The sequence below is a fragment of the Staurois parvus genome, unplaced genomic scaffold (genome assembly GCF_062004578.1).
Source record: "Staurois parvus isolate SC_StPar_1 unplaced genomic scaffold, SC_StPar_1.0 ptg000132l, whole genome shotgun sequence".
Lineage (NCBI taxonomy): Eukaryota > Metazoa > Chordata > Amphibia > Anura > Ranidae > Staurois > Staurois parvus.
In genome coordinates, this window is record NW_028317928.1 from 2,125,161 (window position 1) to 2,144,286 (window position 19,126).

Below are 19,126 nucleotides of genomic sequence, written 5' to 3' on the forward strand. Positions count from 1 at the left end.
CATCCCAAAAAAAATCATAAACAACACATACAGGACTAGATTATTCCTAGCAAAAATGGACATTTAGGGATTTGTACTGAGGCACAAAGACAATTAAGTTCCCCCCCAAAAAATACAGAATTTTATTGTAGCAAGACAAATATTAACATTCGATCAGTTATGATTGCATAGATGCTCCTGCATTACAGGAATTATAATATTAAAACCATACAAGGTTCCACACAAATTGGAGTTGATGCTTGTATGTTGATGCCCTCCCCCTAGAGCTGGATTGATATACAGTATATTGGTTGGGTTGATGTGTGATAGGGTTTTTGGAGGACTGACTCCTTTTGATATGAGGGGTGGTTTTATATCTGTTTAGGTGGGATTTTTGAGATGTCATGTGGATGCTGTTGTATGTGGAATGTGTATAAGGTTGGGTGTGTGTTGGTAGTTATGGTATGGGAAGTAGGAGGCATTAGGTAGGTTTGGGTGATCCTGGGGGGAGGTGTGGTGGATGCTTGTACATGGGTTGTATCGGTTATTGTTTTGGATGATGTGAGATTAATTTTTAGAGGTGGTATGGGTTATTACCCTAGGAGTTCCTGTGGGTGTGAGTAACCGGTTGATATTGGTGGTGAAGGGTCCATGGAGCGGTTGGCTCTTAATTTTAGTCCCTAAACATTGCTCATTTGGTTGGGGTGGTAACTCGTGTCCCTTTGTTCTTTTTTTCTTTCTGTCTTTGCCATGTTTAAGGTTTTTAGGTTGGACTATACATTAGATATAATTTTTTTTGCAATTGCAAAACTAGTCTTTGCCTAGCAGCACCTCATTTTCCACAGTCAAAACAAGCCCTTATGTGCACTAAGAGGCTTGGCAAAACCAAAAAAGATGTGTACCCCATCTGCACTGTCGTGCAGTCACACAATGTCATAGCAGTGGTGTACATAAGCTATTAGGGGGCACCAGAAGTCAAGCTGCCTTAGAAGACAACAATTTGATACTCTCTTGGGTGAAAATTTTCCTTCTATATCCTTGGCATTGGCAATTAGCATGTGGACTTCCTAAGCTGGTCTCTGCACCTTGAAATCTTACAGGATCTCTTTCAAAGATAGGGGAAACCAGAAGTGAACCACCTGGCATCTAGGTTAAATAACAAACTGAACAGATTTGTAGACAGGACACGGATTCTCTGACTTTTGTAGTAGATGACCTACTGATACCTTGGACTCCATTCAGGATAATTTATGTCTTCCCTCTTATAAGGATTCTCCCTTGACTTCCGTGCTTGAGGTAATTGGCCTAGAAGAAAGTGGGTACACAGACATACTCAGACTCCCAATGGACAAGTCTTTTTTCCTCAAACAGACCAGATTTACTGGTGCAAGGCTCCCTATTCCACCCTGCTTCTCAGTCACTGGCTTTAACAGCATGGATGTTGAAACCCAGGTCCTGATGGATAGGGGTATCCTCACCTTACTCAGATCAAGAATGTCTACCTCCTGCAAATGTTAGCATTGCACATGGAAGGCTTACTTTGCTTGGTGCAAGGACAGGTGACTTCTAGCGAATACTCTGTAGTTCATATATTAGCCTTTCTTCAATCTGGTCTTGACTAACATTTGGCCCCAGTACCTTTAAGGGACAGGTTTCTAACTTTTCTATTCCAGAAACCTCTTGCTTCGCAGTTGAGACTTTTAAGATGTTGCTCATATAATCCCCCAGTTCAACTCTCTGTGACACCTTAGGATCTCAGACTGGTGCTCAAACGACCTCTCTTTGCGTCAATTACAGATATGCCTTTAGGACACCTTAAATGTAAGATTGCCTTCATGGTGGCCATTATGTCTATTAGGTGCGTTTCTTTTCTGGCACCCTTTCTTGTAACGTGCCTTTTCTTCCATTGCACGGGGACAAGGTGATCTTGATACCAAGACCTTTTTTTTCTGCCCAGGATGGTGGTCTCTTCTTTTCACCTCAATGAAGACCTTGTCCTCCCTTTTCACTGTCCTGTTTCAAAACACGCCTGGGACATTTTCCTATACGGCCTGGATGTTGTCAGAACTTTCAGTGTCTATCTGACAGACACAGTTTCTGTATACCCTATCAGAGCATGTTCCACCAGGTCTGTTGGTGTCTCTTGAGTTTCCAAGCATCAAGCATGTCTATCTCATGTTTTCAAGGTTCTCCAGGTCTTGCCAAGTGGATGTTCAGGCCTCAGCTCATAACTGCAAGGTGCATTAAGCTGCCATCTGAGTGTTTTCTGGGTTCCTTAACCCTTGCTTTTTGTGGACCTGGTGGCAGTATTGTTTGCTATGTTGTTGCCCACCCCCCAGTATAATGTTTTGGGATGTCCTATGGTCTATGAATACAAGCCCTGTGCCCTGCACTGTACAATTAAGATAACAGAAGTATTGACTTGGAGTACGGTACAGGACACAGGACATTGGACCCTTTATCTTCTGTGGCCACTCCATATTGCTTACATAAAAACTGGAGTCTTATGGAGTGGATGGGATTATAGGTATGTGCATAAGGGGTGACCCTAGCAAATTTTTGCCAGTGTGCAATCACTTGAAGGTAGCCTGCATATAACCCATGGTCTATGAATACAAGCCCTGTGTCCTGTACTGTACTCCAAGATAAGGGATTTAAAGATAAGTCAAAATTCCTCTTTTTTTCTAATAATTGGCCACATTTAACTATTGGCTATCTGCTGGTTATTACTTAGTATTGCAGTAGAGGTCGCTGCTGTTCACACCTGATCCCCCTGAATACCCTGCTGTGCTGATCTCCCCCTGGTAAGGCACCCCAACTATGTTGAGGGCATGTGGCATGGTTCGGGGGGGGGGAGGCACATGCTCGTCCCCTCTGCTTTTCTGGCCAGCCAGGCTGCATGCTGACATTAAGGGTCTGGTATGGATTGTTGGGGGAAGGTCACTTTTTTTGCATCGAGTCCCTGTAAAACCAAGAGCAGACCTGAACGGACTATTGTATTTTCTGGGGGACCTCATGCATTTCTTTTGCGTGATGTACCCCCTTCATACCAGACTCAAAGTATGTATTTTGGTGGAGACTCTACGCATTTTCATTCTTGCTGTAGGTAGGATGTGCTACAGCAAAAGCAACATGTACAAAGAAATTAATCATAGAGCTTAAGTTGCTGGCAAATGACTCCCATTGCCTGTGAAAAAAAGGTCCACCAAAAATTCACAAAAGACCCTTATAGGGTCTGTGTACTTTTTTTTTTTTTACCTCTCTGGTGGTATTCCCGAGTGTAGCTCGGGGTTAATTATCAGTGCCAAAAGCGGTAACCCCAAGCTACACTTGGGAATACCCTGCAGCGTTGCTCTGTGATCCCTGTTTCACTTACCTTGTCCTTCGCTCCTGCGATATCCCCCCTTGCAGCGTCCCCGGCCATGTCCTCTGGCCGATGCCGGCATCCGTCTTCCGGGTTCCAACCCCTGCAAGCGTCGGGACGTATGGGGGACAGAACTGGCGGGAAATGTAAACATTTTAAAAAGTGACATTCACTAAATACACGAAAATCACATAGTAAAACATTACTGTTTCAAACCATTTCACATACATTTTGTCCCGAGTGCTTTGTCCTGTGCCCTGCCTGCATTTTTACTGTTCTTTCTGCCTGGAAACTGAGAAACGTCCATGGCGTCCAAAAAGCGTCCCTTTAGGTCTAGACCGGCCAGAGAACAGCGATAGTAAATTAGAACCACTTGCAGAATTCAGTGATGATTCGTGGGGGAAATTCGTCATCAGACACTTAAAACGATTCTGCGACTTTGCTCAGTGATGTGTGAACTTGGCGCTCTATTTCAAATTTCAGTGTTTTTGGTTTGATTATATTATTGAATTAAATTTATTATTATTATATTATTATTTTTTATAATTATTTATTATATTATAATTTATGATTTCGTGTTTCAAATTTTATCATACCCGGGATGTTTACTAGACTCTTGTTCGGACAGATTTCAGTGAGTTATTCCTAAAAATAACAGGCCTACAATAAAAAAATGGCATATTTCCATGCAAAAAAAGTACCGATTTGAGCACAGAAATACTGACATAATCAGACCGCTAGGGTGGTTAAGCTGCAATTAATATCGATGTCATTTGCTGTAGTTTTTTTTTTTTTTTACAGGTACTTATAATGCACTGTGCCTTTACACAGTGCTTTACATATATATTGTACATTCACATCAGTCCCTGCCCTCAGGTAGCGTACAATCTAAGGTCCCTAACTCACTTTCGTACATACACATACTAGAGCCAGTTTAGGTAGGATCCAGGTAACCCCCACATAGGCACAGGGAATTTTAAAACTTTTTTCCTCTGTAAATGTCTGTGCAGCTTCAGCACATTCTGTACATCAGAGAAATGTTGAGAGATGTTATATCAAAGAAGATAAGACAATTAAATGAAACAAACAAACCAATTTTACAAAGCAAAACTTCAGTAAAACAGCTAAATACACATATAATGTAGCTGTTTTACCTACCAAACTATTTATATTTCTGTCTGTCCAGTTCTGATATTTACACTGCTCTGACACTCAGTACAGCCAGGTGGATGACATTACTTTTTCAGTTACAATTATAGACTGTAGAACAGATAAAGTGCTGTCTTATCTTCATCCTTAGCCTGATTACTGGTAATGCAGGCCATAGACGAGTTGAAAATGAACTGAAAATTCTTACAGATTGTCAGGTCATTTGGTTTGCTCATCATTAATGTGCCAGCTGCGACATGCAATTTTCATGTCCCAATCGATTCATCATGCTGGATTTTTTTTCTTAAAAAACAAAACAAATGATGGCACAATTGTATACACCATTTTCATTTTTCAATCTAAAGAACGTTTGGTTTTCAATTCCTCTATGGCCAGTTTAGGTGAAAAAGCAGAAGGAGATGGAGGAGGTCATCCCTCTGATTTCACCTCCCATTAGCATATTCCTAGCTAGTTTATTTGTATCCAGCACACCTAAATGGCTGCTCGTCCTGCTCCTTCTTCTTTCTGTCTGAGCGCTGTTGTGTATGGGATTTCAAAGTGACAATACCTAGGGGCTGATTTACTAAAACTGGAGAGTGCAAAACCTGGTGCCACTCTTCATAGAAACACAATCATCTTCATCAAGATGTCAAAGCTTAACCCCCCTGGTGGTATTCCCGAGTGTAGCTCGGTGTAAAGTTTCAGCACCACAAGCGGTAACCCTGAGCTACACTCCAGGATCTCTTCTGCACTTACCTTGTCCTGCGCTCCCGCAATGTCCCCCCTGCAGTGTCCCTGGCAATGTCCTCCAGCCGATGCTGGCATCTGTCTTCTGGGTTCCGTTCCCTGCGATGTCGGGCCGTGCGGGGCACAGAACTGGCGGGAAATTTGAAAGTTGTAAAAGTGACATTCACTGAATTCACTAAAATCACATAGTAAAACATTACTGTATCAAACCATTTCACATACATTTTGTCCCGAGTGCTTTGTCCTGTGCTCTGCCTGCATTTCTACTGTTCTCTCTGCCTGGAAACTGAGAAATGTCCATGGCGTCCAAAAAGCGTCCCTTTAGGTCAAAAGCGGTTTTAGACCAGCTAGAGAACAGCGATAGTAAATTAGAACCACTTGCAGAATTGAGTGATAATGATTCGTGGGGAAATTCGTCATCAGACACTGAAAACGATTTTGTGACTTTGCTCAGTGATGTGCAAACTTGGCACTCTATTTCAAATTTCAGTGGTTTTGGTTTGATTATATTATTTAATTAAATGTATTCTTATTATAATATTATTTTTTATTATTATTTATTAAATTATAATTTATGATTTCGTGTTTCAAATTTTAACATACCCGGGATGTTTACTAGACTCTTGTTCGGATAGATTTCAGTGAGTTATTCCTAAAAATTACAGGCCTACAATAAAAAAAATACATATTTCCATGCAAAAAAGTGTACCGCTTTGAGCACAGAAATACTGACATAATTATACTGCTAGGGAGGTTAATGTGTTATACCTAGAAAACTACTTTGCCATCATAGAACTTTCACTAGGGTTAAGATATATTTATATTTTAAAGTGGGAGATGTTTTACCCAGAGAGTTAATTTTGCCAATAGGGACCTCGCATGCGGTCAAGCTATAATTATGTTTTTTAAAATGAAAATTTTAAAAACTCACGCTGGAGTGAAGCTATATTAATGTTCTGAAAGTGGGAATTGGTTTATAGAGAATACCCATTTTAACATCAGGTAACAAACATAGAGTGATATCATTGTTCTGTTCCAAAATTGGTAGATGTTATACCCAGAGGGCCCACCTTACCATCAGGGAACGTACCCTGGGGTGAAGCCATATTCATGTTCTTAAAGTGGTACTAAACACACACACTGTTTAACCCCTTGGCACTGGCGCCTCCTGGCCCTTTAAGGGTTTCAGAAGCCGGGAGGCGGGGCAGGGTTTCAGGGTCACGTGACTGCTGTGATTTGCTGTCACGGTGGTCACGTGATCGGGAATGGTCCCGATCGAAAGAGATCGGGATCTTTCCGCAAGTACCGGACATGTGTGCAAAAAAATGTACCCCTTTGAGCACAGAAATATGGACATAATCAGACCGCTAGGAAGGCTACCTGAACAAGCTGAAATTAGAAGCTGATTGGTTACCATGCACAGCTGCACCTGATTTTGCACTCTCCCATTTAGTAGTTCAACCCCCAAGTCTAATTCAGTTACTTGAAGTGGTTGCATTTAGGGCTCGTTTACACCATGGTGCAGAGACATCAGTTTTATTGCACGTGTTCTGCAAGGGCAGAATGCAGTCAATTGTTCTCTTATGTGCCCTGTTCACACCACAACACTGGAATCACGCTCAGATTTTTTTCTGCACAGGAATCTGCAACATGTATAAAACTCATTGATGCGCGCATGAAAAGTGATGTAAACTGATGTTTCTGCAAGTGAAATCTGCACGTCAGTTTCCATCAGTTTTTCTGCACGTATGGTGTGAACAAGGCCTAAAAAAACACATGTAATGATTTATAAATGAATGCAGATCTGCAATAACTGGTATTTGTTATATCTGCATGGAGTTCAGCTTTAAATAAACGTTTAGCCTGGGTTCACATATGTGCATTCCTGTACAAATCACATGCGATTCGTATACGGTGCGATTGGAGCCATACATTTTGTATGGCTCTATTTGCACCACACCCGCACCAAAAACGTGCAGGACCCTTTTTTGGGTCCGCACTAGAATCAGATTGCATAGGCATTCAAACCTATGTGATCCGATTTTGCAAATCGCACCACGTTTTGCAGACCGCTTTCAGGGTGTTACCTTAGCATACACACCTGCAGCGGTTCGCATGAATGGGGTGTGATTCTGGTGAGGTATTCGCACTGAAAATGCTGCAAATTCCACACCACATCAGTATGAACCCGGGCTTAGGGAAGAATTATGTTTCAAGGTAAGCGTCTCTCCAAGTTCTTGGAAAGCAGGTTTCTGAATGGCAATAATTCATGACTTGCCTGTTTAGATCTCCCTGACCCACCAACAAGCATGTAAAATCACGATCTCCTTAACCCACTAACAAGAAATGTAAAAGGGAGGACAACTAAGTTATGAAAAATAGTCACTTGGAAATCTGAATCATGATGGGCCCAGTACTTCTTTAAACAACACCAATGTTCAGATTTTATTCAGTTGCCACTTCTGACACAGAACATCTTGTCCACTGTGGTAACTGAGGTGTGAAATAAGAGACAATTTCCTTGTAAACTGTTTTGCACATTCACTACGTGAATATGCCTGAACTCTTGTGTGGACCTTCTCGTGTCGATTCAGATTTGATTTCTGTATTCATTCAGAGCACAAATATGGACGATTACTGGTGTGCATTATTCGATGCGCATCATAATCCAGTTTGCTGTCAAAGGACTTTCCACATTCTGAGCATGAGCACATCTTCTCACCTGTGTGAGTTCTCTGGTGTTTAATAAGGTTTGTTCTTTCAGCAAAACATTTTCCACATTCACGGCACGGATATGGCTTCTCCCCCGTGTGAGTCCTCTGATGCGCAATAAGAGTTCCCCTCCAGGTAATGCATTCACCACATTCTGAACAAGAAAAGAGCTTAGCCCCAGTGTGAACTCTTTCATGCTGGATAAGAGCTGATCGTTCTTTGAAACATTTCCCGCATTCAGAACATGAATATGGCTTCTCCCCTGTGTGAGTCCTCTGGTGTTTTATAAGTAGATCTCTCCACGAGAAACTTTTGCCACATTCTGCACAGGAAAATGGTCTCTCTCCCCTGTGAGTTCTTTCATGAGAAATGAGGCTTCCTCTCAGCGAAAAACATTTGCCACATTCAGAGCAAGAAAATGGCTTCTCACACCTATGAATTCTCTGGTGTGTAATAAGTTTATTTTTGGTGAAAAAACACTTCCCACATTCAGAACAAGAATAGGGCTTCTCCTCAGTGTAAACTCTTTTGTGTGTTATAAGAGACGATTTCCGAGTAAAACACTTCCCACATTTCGGACACGTAAAAGGCTTCATCCCAGTGTGAGTCCTTTGGTGGTAAACAACATCTGACTTCCGTACAAAGCATTTCCTGCATTCAGAGCAAGAAAATGGTTTCTCGCCCATGTGAGTTCTCTGGTGTGCTACAAAAAGGGAACGCCAAAGAAAATATTTCCCGCAATCAAAACATGAATGGGGCTTCTCACCTGTGTGAGATCTTTCATGCGCATGCATGTGTGCCTTGTAGTAAAAACATTTCCCGCATGCAGGACACGAATATTGTTTTTCCCCTATGTGACATCTCTGGTGGGAGACAAGTTCTGTCCTCGCTCTACAACATTTGCCACACTCAGAACACGTCAATGATTCACCCGCTTTAGTAGCTGTAGAATGGGCAACTGGTGAAAGGTTATTAGGAAAGCTCCCCTCATGTGCTGGAACAGTGATGTGGAATACAGGATGGAGATTTTTGGTAACAGGCTTTTCTTCTGAAGAATCAGAAGTGATGTAATCAGTTGTTATTTCACCATCTTGAGAAATAGAACATTTTTTAGCATCAGAGCTTTCAGATCATCCATCTGGAGGAAATAGAAAACAGAGGGGGAACAGGACTGGAACTGAGGAACCTGTAAATTCCATAGCTTGGAGTACGTTACAGGACAAAGGCTTAGTATCCATAGACCCTGGGATGTCCTCAAGCAATGAATGAGAAAGGTGGGCAACAGCTAGGAAAATTTAACATTGGCAACAGGTCTAACCACAACAAAAAAGTAAACAGACCCAACTTACAGTGATGCTGCACGAACCTTGCAGTCGATGGCTGTATCTGCAGAAGCCTGGACATCCACCTGGTAAAACTTTAAAAAGGTATGAACAGAAGGCCAGACAGTGACCTTACAGAGCTGTTTTTTCTTGCTTTTAGCAAGGTAGGGATGACAGACTCAGAGATCCCTCTGTCTCTTAAGACATGGGCTTCAACCGCTATGCAATTAAAGCTAGTGACTGAGAAGCAGGATAGAACAAGGCTCCCTGTGACAGCAGGTCTGGCCTGTTGGGAAGAAGACAGGGGTTATTTCCTAGTAATCTGAGTATGTCTGGGTACCAGGTTCTTCTTTGGCACAATGGGGGTCACAGGCTTTTTGCCTTTACCTATTTTGTGGTGTATACATGGTAGAATACACATTGGAGGGAAGGCATAGAGTAGCCTGTAGTGAGAGCAGGGGAATATCAAGGCATCTGATGCCAGTGCTAGAGGATCTTTGGACCTGGCCTCAAACAGATGTAGTTTGTTGTTGAATCTGGAGGCCAGGATATATACATCCAAGGTCCCCCATTTCTGGTATATCAGATTGAAAATGTCAGGGTGAATGGGCCATTCCCCCTGATCCAGGAGGTTGTCCACTCTTGGGATGTGGCATGTAGAGATTTTGGGACAGTGAGTTTCTGTCCAAAAGATGATATGGCTTGCTTCCTTCAATTTTGCATGACTCCTGGCAACCCTTGGTGGTTGATGTAGGCAACGGCTGTGGAATCTTCTGATTGCACCCTGGTAGGGTGTCCCTGTAGAAGTGGGGTCCAGTATTGAAGAGACATTTTAATTGTCCTATGCGCCATAATGCTGACAGGGAGCTTTGCTTTCACCCATGACTATATTCCCTGGAGTGTGAGAGAGTGGAACACTCCTCCCCACCCTGAAAGACTGGCATTTGTTATCATCACTTTCCAGTGACTTCCCTATTGGGGTGAAGATCCACAAAGTTAGAGCATTACTTGCTTGGCTGGACAGCAGAATGGGCAAGTTAAGATAAGGTGCACGATTGTTCCAAGTTGACAAGCTGTTGTGCATGAGAAGCTTTGCCTGGGATGTGTCCAGAACCAGACCCAAGTATTTTAGGTAAAGAGAAGGCTAGAGAGCAGATTTTTAGAATCTGATCACCCTACCGAAAGCCTGGAGCATCTGACTTTTCCTGTAGACATTTGCAGACAGCTGGAGTAGTATAATAAAATATATGGCGAGCGCACGATTATTTTCAAACAGCTGGCATTAAGGATGAACCCTTATATCCTCAAAATGACAAAATAAATATATAATGCAGCGTTAAATTCATAAAGTGACAAATGCATATAAAGTGAAGCGCTTGGTATTAGCGCTAAAGTGAACACAACATATCGTCAGAATTGACGAAAATAAATGTGATTGGAATTTCAATTGTGACAATAGTGAATAATTCCACACAAATAATAGTTGTGATGAACTGATTAATATCGATGAATAAATATAAATAAAAATTGGATATGAAGTAGCATTTAATAAGTCCAAAGTGTTCCGTAAATTTCCGTGCGCGTGACTTCCGTGATAAGGGTTTGCGGTATGATTGCACTCACCAGAAACGCAATGATAATGCGCATGAATATATATATCCTAATAATCCTTGGTGAACATCTGGGCTCAGGAAAGGAAAGGGACTCCACTGGCACACTGACAGCATACAGGGAATGACTCCAGACCTCACACACTGGACCCTCACAGTACACAGGGACAGCTCTGTTGGTACCTCTCCACCAAAGATATGAGTTGCCAAAAGAGGATATTCTCCACCTTGAATGGCTCGCAAAAACAAGCCACAAATGAAAGTACTGATAGTGTAGTATTTTTTATTTCAGAGAAAGATCATTCATATGGGTATATCAGCACACTTACAGAAACAAAATGGCCGCTGCTCTTCCATGCGGCCTCGGCGGCATGGCGTCAGTGTAGCAAGGCTCATCACTGACGCGTTTCGTGCTCATACACGTTATCAAAGGGATTATCAGATATTAATCAGTTCATCCCTACTATTATTTGATGAATAAATATGAATAAAAATTGGATATGAAGTAGCATTTAATAAGTCCAAAGTGTTCCGTAAATCTCCGTGCACGTGAATTCCGAGATAAGGCTTTGTGGTATGATTGCACTCACCAATGATAATTGCGCTTCTGGTATTGTCACAATTGAAATTCCAGTCACATTTATTTTCGTCAATTCTAACGATACACTTTATATATGCTGTGGTCACTTTAGCACTAATACCTTGCGTTTCACTTTATATGCATTTGTCACTTTATGAATTTAGGGCTGCATTATATATTTATTTAGACAGCCGGAGTTCTTCAGGAGAAGGTTGTCCAGATAATCTGTAACCTATTTGCCCCGAGTTCTTAGAAGAGTAAGAATAGGTGGTAGGATCTTTGTGAATATTCTGAATATTATAGCAGAGGATGGGCCAGAAAGTAGTGAAACAAACTGGAACTGATTGCCTTCCACTACAAAGGCATCTTGGATGTCTATGATTGCCTATGTATTTCCCTAGTCTCTTAGAGGAAATAACCAACCTTGCAGATTCCATGTGAAATGTTGGAATTTGAAGGTATTTGTTGCAGGATTTTAAGCCCAGAACAAGGTAAATCCCCCTCCCCTTTTAGCTTTGGTATGCTGTGAACAGGTTTGAATAAAAATCTATGACCCTGCCTTAAGTAGGGGTACTTGCACTCCCTGTTATGAGATGATTGAGGGCATTCCACAAATCTGTCAGTCCTTGGACAACTTTTGGTTGATTTAAGAAAGCAGTAGAGTGTAGAGTTTTGAACTCTACTTAGTACCCCTCTGAAAGCCCCAATTCAACCTACGGGTCTGTAACCCAAAGAGGGGCAAGCTGTACAGATGCCCCCCCACACACCCACACACTCTTAGCAGTGAAAGTGCTCCTTCATTGGGAAGAGGGGTTTATTGAAGACTTGTTGGGCTTTGTAGACCAAGTTTTATGCTGAAAGGAAGTGCTGAACTTTGGTTTACTTCCTCCTTCATAGGGAATACGTGTAAGTCATCTTTTACAGGCATCTTCAGTGACCAGGACTTGAAACACTAGATTCTGCACACATGAATGTAAATCAAAGCCATTCTAGAAATGTACATCATGACTAGTTCTAGGACATCAGAACAAGGATCAGGCAGGAAGAAATTGCTGCAGTTGCTCAGTTAACGTAGAGTCTTGTAAAATAGGATGATTGTACATTGCCCAAGTCCAGTTAGCTGTGGTCTGACAGACAAAAATAGCAGCAATAGCTGGTTGCAGAACTGGACATGCAAGTGTAAAGAGAGTTTTTAATAGCATCTCAAGTTTCCCATCTGCAGAATGTTTGATTGCAGGAACATCTTCATTTGGAAAAGTGAGATGTTTGTTTGAGGCTGAGACAGCAGGATCTACTACTGGAACAGCCCGCTTCTTAGCGAACTCTTTTTTTCACTGGATACAATTCAGCAAGTGTTTTGGAGTAGAAAATCCTTTCCAGGATTGACCCAGTCATTATATATTGCCCGTCTTTTTGTTGCTAAAAAAGAAATGTCTTTTTAAACTTAGCAGATCTCTTTGTACCCAAAGGGGCAGGACGGAGGAGAATCAAGTAAAACAATGACAAGGCGCACAGTGGAATTGAGCATATCAATATCAGCAAGCATCTTGTGTGAATCCATAACATCAGGTGCATTGGAGCCTGGAGGAGGGATAACTTGCACTGCCTCCTCTAATACCGCCTCTGGGGCCTCTTTTTCCCACTTCTATGCCTGCCCATTTTGGGACAATCATATTGGGATCTGAGTTGAGTAGAGAGAGAGGAGATGAAGAAAGAGCATAGTGTTTCTGAGCTTTGGACAGAAAAAAACTGCTAGTTGTCCCAGGAATTGAGACATAGTTGTGGAAAATTCCTCCTTTATCAGGCAGGCTGCATGTTGCGTGCCTGAGATGGAGCTAGAATCAGATGCAGAGACCGGTGTTAAAATCAGGTCAATGCTTTTGGCTTTATTTATAGGATTACTTATACAATTTGGTTCAGTTATGTATTGTGCTCTTAAGAGTGTTTCAATCATATCATTCTGAATGACTATATAATTGAGAATAAAGAATAAAAAAAGGGTCCTGCTCTGATGTAAAGGGAAGAATCATCACTCTGAGGTTGAGTGTTGTCAGGGCCTTTAACAATATTTGCCTGAAGTTTTGCCAAGGCTCCCTTTCTCCTGGTTTCCACCATTGTTATTGGTGAGGTTAATGCCCTGTGGGGCACTCACCCAGTGGTTTGCAGAAATAAGGTAAGTGTGTCAAGAAGAAGAATGCAGTAACCCTGGTGCAAACCATGCTGTAGTGAAGTCCTCATGGTGAGACAGCAGAAGAATGCAGTAACCCTGGTGCAAACCATGCTGTAGCGAAGTCCTCATGGTGAGACGGCAGAAGAAGAAAGCAGTAACCCTGGTGCAAACCATGCTGTAGGGAAGTCCTCATGGTGAGACGGCAGTAGAGGAATGCAGTAACCCTGGTGCAAACCATGCTGTAGCGAAATCCTCATGGTGAGACGGCAGAAGAAGAATGCAGTAACCCTGGTGCAAACCATGCTGTAGCGAAATCCTCATGGTGAGACGGCAGAAGAAGAACGCAGTAACCCTGGTGCAAACCATGCTGAAGCGAAATCCTCATGATGAGACGGCAGAAGAAGAACGCAGTAACCCTGGTGCAAACCATGCTGAAGCGAAATCCTCATGATGAGACGGCAGAAGAAGAACGCAGTAACCCTGGTGCAAACCATGCTGAAGCGAAGTCCTCATGGTGAGACGGCAGAAGAAAAACGCAGTAACCCTGGTGCAAACTAAGCTGTAGCCATGTCCTCATGGTGTGATGGCAGAAGAAGAAAGCAGTAACCCTGGTGCAAACCATGCTGTAGCGAAGTCTTCATGGTGAGTGGGCAGGAAGAAACACCTTAGTACCTTACAAGGGACTCTGGGTGGAACTGTCGATAAAGTGTGTGACCTGTTGTGTGATGTTAAACCTGGTCATCCACCGGAGACTGAGCTCTGAATGGTTTCATTTTAGCTCTAAGTTTGAAAAGTTTATACAGAGCTGGTCTTTACAGTAACAGTCAGACACAGGGTGATTCTTTCTTACCTGTCCACGATGCTGGACCCCATGTGGTGTCTAGGCTTCACCTGCCACAGTGGAGATACCCCTGGCAGGGGTCCTTAGATGTAGGGTCCATAAGGATGGACCATGGTCCTGGACCTGTATAGCACCCTGCAGCTAATTAAACGTCACACAGAGTGCTGATATGAGCACTCATGCAAGATCCAGTGCCTGAAGCAACATTTAAAGTCTGTTTCTTCAGTGTGGGAGTCAGGTATAGCTCCCAAGCTTTTAACAAGCTTTCTCTGATTCAGATACATTGCTTCTATTGTATTAAACGATAGTGAAGAGTTGATTGGAGAATCGAAGATAAAAAAATGAACTAGTTAAGCTAAAAATGATTTCTCCATAGGGGAGAAGAGATCCATCATCAAAAAAATGAGGATGCAGGGAGTGGGGTAGAGCTTAAGGGGAGGAGCCCAGGCGGAACATCTTCAAAAGCTTTTCCAGTGTCCAATCACCTGAAGGTACGAGCCTCCCTCCCAGGTTCTATGAATACTCAGCCTGTGTCCTGCACTGTATGATTACGAGAGCATCTTTCTGTAATTACATAAATACAGTATATCTTGATTTTCTTTTTTTTTTTTCTCTGCAAAGCCATAGTTAAATCTTGTGTCACTCTGTTCTGGATTAACTGTTTATTACCCACCTGTGTTGTTCTCTTGATGACTTTCTTCCTCCTTACACATCTCATCACCCCTCACATACACCTCCTCCTCTTCCTCTTTAACTTCAACTTTAACAATCAGATTTTCATCCTGAATGACACAAAGTAGTGGAAAAAGGAACTTATGTTAAGACTAAACAGTTTGTTAGACCCATTAAAAGTGGAGCTCTACCCAAAAGGGGAAGTTCTGCTTTAAGGGTTTGTTCCCTGCTCGCCGTTAAGGATTGGCACCTTTGGGGAATTTGATTGATACCCACTTCCGCTGCGGTCGCCTAGGCCACGGGTGTCAAACTAGCGGCCCTCCAGCTGTAGCCAAACTATAAGTCCCATGAGGCATTGCAAGGCTGACAGTTACAAGCATGACTCCCACAGGCTGATTCATGATGGGACTTGTAGTTTCACAACAGCTGGAGGGCTGCCAGTTTGACGCCCCTGGCTTAGGCATTCAGAAACAGAAGTTGTCCTCCCCCTCCTCATAGGGACCATTCATAAAGTGCACCACTACTCACACATGCGCAGTGGGCACCCGGCTGTGAAGCCACAAGCTGTCATAGCCGGGTGCCCACACTGAAGATGCCGGCGCCGAGGAGACAGACAACCCGGCAGATGTGAGGAAACTGCGGGATTGAGGGACATGCGAGTGTCCGTTTTTTAACAGTAGCTGCTGACTTCTATTTTTTTGATTTTGACTGGACCTCCCCTTTAACAAACAGACTGGGGCCTGTCAACTTTGTAGGCAGTTGTACAATGGATTTGAGCAGAATTATCAGTATAGTATAGCTCAGGGATGTCAAACTCAAGAGAAACAGGAAAATGAAGTGAGTGGAATTAATCTTTAACCTCTTGCCGACCACACTATAGCCGAAAGACGGCTACAGCGTCGTCGTCCAGTTCTGGGAGGGCCTCTATTGACGTCCTCCCATAACCCCGTGCCCTGTGGCATGCTCTTTGATTCCTGTGTCCTTCAGACACAGCTGATCACAGATCGAGTTAAAGGGCCAATCACAGCAGCCCTTTACCATGTGATCAGCTGTGTCCAATCACAGCTGATCACATCGTAAACAGGATTTGCTGGTTATCGGCAGCCCTCTCCTCAAGCTCTGCGTGTAAGGAGAGCGGGTAAGCGGTAATCCAAACAGGGGGCATCTATACTGATAATCAGGGCACTGATCATCAGTTCTCTGATTATCAGTGCAGCCTTATCAGTGCTGCCTATCAGTGCCCATCAGTGATGCTATCAGTGCCGCATATCAATGCTGCCTCATCAGTGCAGCCTATCAGTGTCCATCAGTGAATCAATTTTATAACAAAAAATAAAAAAAGCATTTTTCCCCCCAATTTTTCAGCCTTTTTTGCTACTGTGTATACCAATACAGTGGAAGCTCTGCTCAAAAAAGGCAAGCTGGGAACAAATGCTAACCATTAAACAGTGTTGCCTGTAGACACCTTGCAGCTGATCTTTCTCCACTACTGACTTGCTGTGCCTTATTCTGCAAAGTAGAAATACAGAAAAGAGCACAAAACTAAAACTAGGTGATAGAATACAAAATAATTTTATTTGGTAAAAAAAGTCATAAAAACAGACAATGTATTGCTGCTCCAATACTGGTACTAATATAGATCTGTGAAATGATTGTTTTCCATCCAAATTTTCTTCAGCATTGAGACCTGATGAAGGAGGAATTACAGTATAGTATGTTGCCCCCATAACCTGTTAGATTTATTTATAGGACTTTTTTTTTACCAACAATTAAAATGATCTTGGACTCTTTCATCTGGTTTTGGTTTAGCACTCCTTTCTGTATTTCTGTGGTTTGAGTTACTGTTGGGTGCCCATCGAGGGAAACCTTGCTGTGTGGAAGCCGTCAAAGCAATTGAGCTTGTTTGAAGTTTTCCTTCATCTAACATCCTCTTGCATGTCTAATAGTTCCCAGCACCTGTTTGAGTAGGTTGTTTTTGTTCTGCACTGCGTCTCTGGGTGAAGGTTACCATCTTGGAAGAGGAGTTGGGATTTACTATCTCATATCAGAACTGACCTCCCCCACGAGGACTGACAATCCATTGACTGGAGGGATAATGATCAAAAAGTAGCAAAATGGGTGGAGGAAACACAGAGCTACAGAATGAATGAAGCAAGGAGATACAGTTGCAAGAAAAAGTATGTGAACCCCTTGGAATTATGTGGAGTTTTGCATGAATTGGACATAAAATGTGCTCTGAACGTCATCTAAGTCACAACAATAGAAGAACACAGTCTGCTGAACATAATACTACACAAACATTAGATGTTGCCATGGTTTAATTGCACATAACATGTAAACATTCACAGTGCAGGGAGGAAAAAGTATGTGAACCTTTGGACTTAATAACTGGTTGACCCTCCTTTGGCAGCAATAACCTCAACCAAACGTTTCCTGTAGTTGCAGATCAGACCTGCACAACGATCTGGAGTAATTTTGGACCACTCCTCTTCACAAAACTGTTTCAGTCTAGCAATATTCTTGGGATGTCTGGTGTGAATCGCTCTCTTAAGGTCATGCCACAGCATTTCAATCGGGTTGAGGTCAGGACTCTGACTGGGCCACTCCAGAAGGTGTATTCTGTGCTGTTGCAGCCATTGTTTTGTTGAATTACTTGTATGCTTTGGGTCATTGTCCTGTTGCATCACCCATCCTCTGCGGAGCTTCAGTTGGCGGACAGATGGTCATACGTTTTCCTGCAAAATGTCTTGAGAAACTCTGGAATTCATTTTCCCATCAATGACAACAATCCGTCCAGGCCCTGAGGCAGCAAAGCAGGCCTAAACCATGATGCTCCCTCCACCATGTTTTACAGTGGGGATGAGGTTTTGATGTTGGTGTGTTGTGCCTTTTTTTCTCCACACATAGTGTTGTGTGTTCTTCCGAAACAACTCAATCTTGGTTTCATCTGTCCACAGTATATTTTGCCAGTAGTGCTGTGGAACATCCAGGTGCTCTTTTGCAAACTTCAAACGTGCTGCAATTTTCTTTTTGGACAGCAAAAGCTTCCTCCGTGGTGTCCTTCCATGTACACTATTCTTGTTTAATGTTTTCCTTATTGTAGATGTGTCAACAAAAATGTTAGCATGTGCCAGAGATTTCTGTAGGTCTTTAGCTGACACTCTGGGATTCTTCTTTACCTCATGCAGCATTCTGCGCTGTGCTCTTGCAGTCATTTTTACAGGACGACCATGCCTAGGGAGAGTAGCAACAGTGCTAAACTTTCTCCATTTGTAGACAATCTGTCTTACCGTGGACACATGAACATCAAGGCTTTTGGAGATACTTTTGTAACCCTTTCCAGCTTCATGCAAGTCAACAATTCTTGATCGTAGGTCTTCTGAGAGCTCTTTTCTGCGAGGCATGGTTCACATCAGACAGTGCTTCTTGAAACCAGTAAACCCAAAACAGGTGTGTGTTTTTTAAGGGCAGGACAACTGCCAGCAGCACATCCAATATCATCACACTGATTGGAGTCAAGGTTGGCTCACTCCTGGCTCCAATTAGCTCTGGGAGAAGTTATTAAGCTAGGGCCTCACATACTTTTTCCTCCCTGCACTGTGAATGTTTACATGTTATGTGCAATTAAACCATGGCAACATCTAATGTTTGTGTAGTATTATGTTCAGCAGACTGTGTTCTTCTATTGTTGTGACTTAGATGACGTTCAGAGCACATTTTATGCCCAATTCATGCAAAACACCACGTAATCCCAAAGGGTTCACATACTTTTTCTTGCAACTGTACTTGCACTGCACGTCATCAGGTACATTTTCCTCTCTAGCAAGAAAAACAGTGAACACCAAATCTCACATCAAATCTGATGAGACCTGTAGTCAGAGGCAGCAACGCCTTAGATCTCACTCTGCAGAAATACAGCTACACAGGAACAGGATTGCCTAGGCACAGAATGTACATCACTAGTTTTCAACAGAGTAGGT

General features: G+C 42.6%; 1 protein-coding gene across 1 annotated transcript in view; it reads right to left on the reverse strand.

The window, feature by feature from the left end:
* Nucleotides 1–7,848: 7,848 nt before the first annotated feature.
* LOC149466142 (uncharacterized) overlaps nt 7,849–19,126 on the reverse strand; it is a 56,867-nt gene continuing 45,589 nt past the window's right edge. Inside the window, exons 12-14 of the mRNA XM_089672702.1 lie at nt 15,148–15,256; nt 8,498–9,041; nt 7,849–8,248 (exon numbers count right to left, since the gene is read on the reverse strand). Of these exons, the coding sequence (XP_089528828.1) occupies nt 7,849–8,248; nt 8,498–9,041; nt 15,148–15,256 (1,053 nt within the window). The remainder of the gene's footprint in view (nt 8,249–8,497; nt 9,042–15,147; nt 15,257–19,126) is intronic.